Genomic DNA, 6,622 nt, shown 5'->3' with positions numbered 1-6,622 from the left:
TAGTAACTACTCCCGATGACTCGAGAGCTGTGACGAACGAGCGTAGACGTTGGCCGGCGTGCACAGTTTAACTGATGAGTCCTAGGAGAGTCGAACGAGACCCGATGCACGGCAATCTTATCGAGGAGTTGAGCTCATTTGATGGCAGCATCGTCTAACGTGCGGCAACCGTAAGGCGCGCGTCTTGTTCTACCGACACTCATGTGAGCAGCACAGTCGAGCAAGGAGTATTTTGTATGTTCTGCAGAGTATTTTGAGAAGGAACGACAAATTTCACGCGACTGGTACAAGCAAGGAGTGAAGCTGATCCTAGCTATATATAGCCCGTCATAACATGCATCACAAGTATTACAAACGATAGATCACACAGCTTTTGCTTTGGATCGAGCCTCCAGTGTCATGGCGCAAAGTAACAGTTCCCTTCATTTTGTTTCCTTTTCTACAGTACACTGATCTTTATATTTCTCAAAAGTCTACCCTTTGAACTCATTTTTCAATTTATGCTGCCATGCAGGTACTGAAATGGAAGCATGGAAGGCTGAGACTAGCAGAGATGATTTATCCACCAAAATCGTCACCATCCAAGTCGACTCGTCTCAACCTTCTCAACAAGGGAAAGTGGGTGAAACCGGCGAGTCTCCTGGCAACACGGCAAAGCTCTGTAAGCATATTCATCCATCTACTCTCACAAATTAAAGGTCTATGTTTGCCCACCCACTTTAGCTAAAGTCTACATTTCATCCTTGAGGCGCCACGCACGGCAAAGCTCTGTAAGCATATTCATCCATGTACTCTCACAAATTAAAGGTCTATGTTTGCTCATCCACTTTAACAAAAGTCTATGTTTCATCCTTGAGGAACCACGGCAAACCTCTGTAAGCATATATTCATCCGTCTACTGTCACAAATTAAAGGCCTATGTTTGCCCACCCACTTTAACTAAAGTCTACATTTCATCATTGAGGCACCACGGCGAAGCTCTGTAAGCATATTCATCTGTCTACTCTCACAAATTAAAGATCTATGTTTGCCCACCCACTTTAACGAAAGTCTACATTTCATCCTTGAAAGGGGCTGCCGGCTGAAATGGCTAGGTCTTTTTACTACCCACATAAGAGCCATGTGGCAGTTTAGTTACCGTTCTTCTAACTTAGTTCCTCATCCTCCTCCTACCGTGGACACGAGTGGTACCGTCATCTCCTTTTCCAGTGCTGTAATGGTGGGCAGTGCCTCCCAATCGTGTAAGCAGGCTGGTAGGGACATATCATCGCCGTCAATCAGATTGAAGACTGGCAGCATGGTGGCGTCCGATTGGGTTCCGGTTGCAACCAAGACAGACTGTGTGCACATTCTGAAAGCGTGGCTTGTCCATTGAAATGTACTGTACACCTCAGTCGTCATATTGTCATAAAAAAACAGAAAGCAGGACGAATGACACGTTAACTGTCTATCTATCTTTATCTATTACTCCCTCCGTTCCTAAATATAAGTCTTTGAAGAGGTTTCATTAGTGAACTACATATGGATGTATATAGACATACTTTAGAGTGTATATTCACTAATTTTTCTCCGTATGTAGACTTCTAGTAAACTATCTTAAAAGACTTATATTTAGGAACTGAGGGAGTATATATTAAAACCACAATACAGAAAATATAGAGATATATGCATGCTAGAAATTCTCACAAAAAGCAAAACATATGGTCCTAGATCTATTTTTTAGAGATTCTGGATCTGGTTGACCATCTCTTTATTAGTACATATAAGAACCATTAGGTTTGTATAACAATACCTAAAAATACCATACCCACTAGATCTATATTATCATACCTAAACGTATCCCATCTGATTTTCCTTTTTATTTCTCATCAAACGAACGACATCTTCTTGTGGAAATCCTTATATCTTCATAGTTGTTCCTACACAGATCATAACTTCAGCAGATTATATCCACCAGATCCCAATAATTGTAGTCCCTAGGGTTTCAGACAAACACTAGGGAGCATACGGCGCCAATTAGTGCAGCAAGCACGTGGATTACAACTAAGTTTGGTCGGCACACGTGTTCACCGAATCAACTACTAACCTTGTAGACAGATCGCTGACAAAAACTTAATCTACAGCATTAGATTTCATAAACAATATCTGTAATTCCTTTTTGTTATTTATTATCAACATAGTCATATATGTTCATACATGAAATAATAGTTATTTTGCAGTAAAAAGGGGTAAATATGAGGAAAAGTATCTGTATCATAAGAAAATAAAATACTTAACATATTTTATACACTAAAATACGATGCACTCACGTTTGTAAGGGATATCATGCTGGTTTTAGAAGAACACTAACACAACATTATGAGAATACAATATTTAAACATGTGTCTACTGTGTACACTTGGTTCAGCTTTTTAATTTTGCCTAATAACAAAAAGCCACCTTTTGTAAATGAAGGGGTCAATATTAAAAAAACTCAGAAAATTCATGCCAACTGTCCCTCATGTTGGTACCACCGCCGTAGCAGTAACGATAGACGATCCTAGAGAAATTTATGAAAAAAATTCCAAACCATGCATGTACTCCTCTGGCTATACGTTGTCGTACCGCAATTTGGTTTGTTTTAGGCCTGTCACAATGCTTCACCTTAGTATCATGCATTTTACGGAGGCAAAAATGATGTTGCATAAGAGATGTGATAGTAGTATCATGATAAGATACAGTATCTTAGCACATGGATCAAGAAAATCTAATGATTATCATATGCATAATTTCATATTCAAATTCTAGAACTGAAAAAATTAGATGGCACTATGATACTAGTACACCAGACAATTGACAAGTGGAGTTAGCGTATCAAACCTTACGAACACCGCCGACACTGAACAAGCATGCATTCTAGAAGACAGTCACTCGGCCCATGCATGATATAGGCTACCATATCAGGGACGAATTTTTTGATAGAGGCACGATATATAGCTACCAATAGTTACCATATCACCTTTTCAATGTTTTAACGGTCCAAAGCTCTAAGAAAACTGAAACCAATACGAGAACATCACGCCAACGATGATATAAGATTACAGAGTGATTGTAAAAATAAGACTTTATGCACACTGGAAAAAACAACAAATAGTTGAGTTCATATATATTTCGCAGGGATCTAAAATGGCTGTCACTTTTGCTGAGAGCACATGAACTCAATATTTCAAATCACTCCATATTTTTTCAACTATATTTTGAACAGGTCATCAACTATATTTGGCGGGATCTAAAATGGCTGTCACTTTTTTTGAACAGTTCATCAACTATATTTTTTTCTTGAGGGCACATAAAATAATATCTTTGCAATCACTCTGCTGGTTGATCTTAGATTATAGTCAAAGTGTTACGCCATTTTTGTCATGAATTTTGGGAACTTCTACACCATCAAAACCTTAAAGGAGTAACCAACATTAATATATATACATTGCATTTTCCTAGCATATATTGTATTCTTTGTGATAATTAATTATATCATGCAGATACAAGAGTCTGGAATCTTGACTCCGACTTGGAGGCAGGGAAAAAACTGCTGGCCAAACAAATTGGGAGGAACACTATTGTTTCCATCCACAATGCTCCCAAGGTCCGTCAGCAACTCCGTAGCGCCGATGAAGACAGCTACACGCCGCACAGCGTGCCGATCGGCCCTTACCATCGCACTCATCCGTCTCCGTGGATTGTAAAAGAAAAGCTGCGGTATGTCGGCTTCATGCAGAGTCTCTCCGAGAGATATAAGGGAGGTGGCCTTAATGGTCTAGTGGAGGAATTGGAGCCGGAAGCAAGGGAATGGTACGGCGACGGGGTCGCCCACATGACGCCGGAGGAGTTGGCGAGGATGCTGCTCCATGATGGGTGCTACCTGTTGGGTTGGTTGGGGAACTATCCAGACGCCCCTCAAACATCCTGCCACGACCACAACACGGTCTTTCGTGACATCCTTTACCTCATCGAGAACCAGATGCCTTTCTTCGTTCTTGAGAGGATTCACGCCCGCGCCACAGGAGGTTCCCGTTGTCTACTCCGCTACATGGCAACATATATCCAGAATCTGCTGCAGGCTCAGCTGTACATCAGCGCAGGGAAGCAGAAGCTGATGGAGCAGCCATGCCACCTCCTGCACCTAGTGCACGCATACTTCCGTCAAGCCAATTTGCTGCCGTCTACTGATCCGGAACCGCCGAGGCACACAGGTCGGTGGCGCCGGGCGACGGACTACCGCTTGTGTGCAAACGTGAAGTTCATGCCACGGGACTTCGCGGACGAAGTGACTTCGATCCTTGACGTGCGCCTTGAAGGAGGCACGCTGTGGATCCCTCGCCTGCAAGTCTGTAGGGACACATGGACCCTCCTAAGTAACCTGATGGCACTGGAGGAGCAGATGCCCAAGAGGCCCGTCACGGCCTACTGCATCTTCATGTCGCAGGTTGCGTGTACGGTGGAGGACGTCCGGCTCCTGGTTGATGCAAAGATCCTCCAACACTTCGAGGGCAGCGACGACATTGCCGCCCAAGGATTTGCCAACCTCTGCAATGGGGTGGTCATGGACGTCCATAACATCGACAGGAACTATCTCAAACCCATTTGGCATGACCTGGAGAAGCGCCACAAGCGCCGTGCGCACAACTTTTGGGGCCAACGCTCACAACGCTTGACGATCGCCTTGGCATTCCTACTAGTTTTCGTCCTCCTTGCTTGTGTAGTCACGCAAACTTGTTATGTAGTTATCGGCTCTAGGCAAAACCCAAAACATTAGTGTCAGTTTAGTTTCCACACCTTGTTAGCAGATGCAGTACCAGATTTACTTTATGTATTCCTTTTCTTTAGATAAAAAGTTCAACAAGCGACCGGCTTTGAATTAGCAAAGTCACGAACCGTCCAGAGGTTACATGGATCAACAACCAACAAGAAATACTAGGCCTGTAAGGGACTATTTTTCCTGTTTTTTTTAAAGAAAATACGGCTGCTGTAAAAACGCCGCGTGTGATTCGGGTCATTGTCGCGTGCGATTCTTTGTATGGCTTTCGTATTTACATGGGTTGTGATCTTGAATGCATTATAATCATGTGCCCTATAGGTTTGATTGTTGTTCTTATTGTTTTTTGCTTGGATCGACACGTCATCATTTTTACGTCGGTTCCAGTTTTAGCAGGCTCTCTGAGGAGTTCGTTCGATGTGTAGTCGTCTTCCCGATTAGTCAGGCACCGTGTGGAATGGTACAGATCCTTATCTCTTCCTTTCTCCAAGACTCGGGTCGAATACCGGTCTCCATCACGCACATCATGCAACCGCCTATGCATGTTGCCGCCAGCCCTCCTCGCTTCTCTTCTCAAGCTCACGTTGCGTGCACGTGTTTCCAAATTCCTGGCTCCAACCATAACCATCCTCTCGGACATCGCTGCGAGTACTTGCTTTGGCTATTGAGGGGGCATAGTTAACTAAAAGCGTTGAATGAGAGAAATTGTTGATCCGATCAAAATCTGGTGAGCCAATTCCAAATTGAAGGGCTCAATTGAATGTGAGGCATTTAAACCTGGTGAGCATATTGTACTTACTAAATATAATATATTTTTTGCATGTGTGGGTTATCTAATATATTTTAAATATTATTTTATCTCCTCGTCACTTCATGTATACGCCATGAAAGAATTATAATCATAATAAAGACATCTCTATTATCAATTTTCTTTTCTCAAAAGTCGGATATAGAAAATCAATTAATCAACTGCTTATATTTTCCTTTCTCCTAGTTCTGGTCCGCAAATGTATGATATCTATTTTTATTATTTAACCAATTAAAGATTTGATCTGAGCCGTTGTAATTTGGATGCACGAAATCAAAGGTTTCTAATTATTTTTATTTCCAGGATTAATGCGTGAATTTCTAGAGAGTCTATAATTAGTATAGAAAAAGATATATATAGATTAGGCAGGGGCTGATGCGACTTCTCGAAATGGTTAGATGGCTTTGTTGCCATTTTTATTTTGAAGCACAAAACGTAGAACAATTGTTCTATGATAATTTTCTATTAATTATTGTAAGCTATCTAACACTGCTGCCATTGTTAGGTGTAGTTTCAACATCATTATCTAACAGTGAGCAAGACCACATATATATGGGATTTATAGCGAAAACGTTTGGTTCACAGCCAATCAATGACCAGCTAGGTAACAATTTTTGACAATTTTCGAACAAGCCTTGTAAACCATGACGGAGGGAGTAATTAATAAAGTTTTTTTTTTGAAATTAACGGCGCCTCTACTAGCACTTCCTCTGTTCTAGTTGAATAAGCCGTTGCTTTATGCTCTAACCTGGCTGGCGACGAAGACTTGCTGGTCGTCGCGGCTTGTGGTGCATATAATAGTACCGTACTACTTTAGAGAAAACTAATGTTTGTACTTTTGCACAAGGCATTTAGGCATTTGTCACTAGCGACGCCGGTCGGTCGGTTGAAGCAAGGAATCTATCCTTTGTGCTCGATCGGCTTTCGGCACGAGATAACGTGCGCTTGTGCAGAGGCCTGCGTGCTTTTCAGAATGTAGCATGTTAATTTTGTCGTAATCCTGGTCTTTTGCCCCGGCG

At 42.0% G+C, this 6,622-nt stretch overlaps 1 protein-coding gene across 1 annotated transcript; it reads left to right on the top strand.

The window, feature by feature from the left end:
- Nucleotides 1-232: 232 nt before the first annotated feature.
- LOC123403500 lies at nt 233-4,812 on the top strand. The gene is made up of 3 exons (XM_045097434.1): nt 233-409; nt 515-661; nt 3,522-4,812. Exons 1-3 carry the CDS (start codon nt 400-402, stop codon nt 4,793-4,795), a joined length of 1,431 nt encoding a protein of 476 aa, XP_044953369.1. The 5' UTR covers nt 233-399; the 3' UTR covers nt 4,796-4,812.
- The last annotated feature ends 1,810 nt before the right edge of the window (nt 4,813-6,622 follow it).

This window comes from Hordeum vulgare, chromosome 1H (genome assembly GCF_904849725.1).
Source record: "Hordeum vulgare subsp. vulgare chromosome 1H, MorexV3_pseudomolecules_assembly, whole genome shotgun sequence".
Taxonomy (NCBI): domain Eukaryota; kingdom Viridiplantae; phylum Streptophyta; class Magnoliopsida; order Poales; family Poaceae; genus Hordeum; species Hordeum vulgare.
Note: the sequence above shows the minus strand (reverse complement) of the source record. Positions and strands in the feature narration are given on the sequence as shown.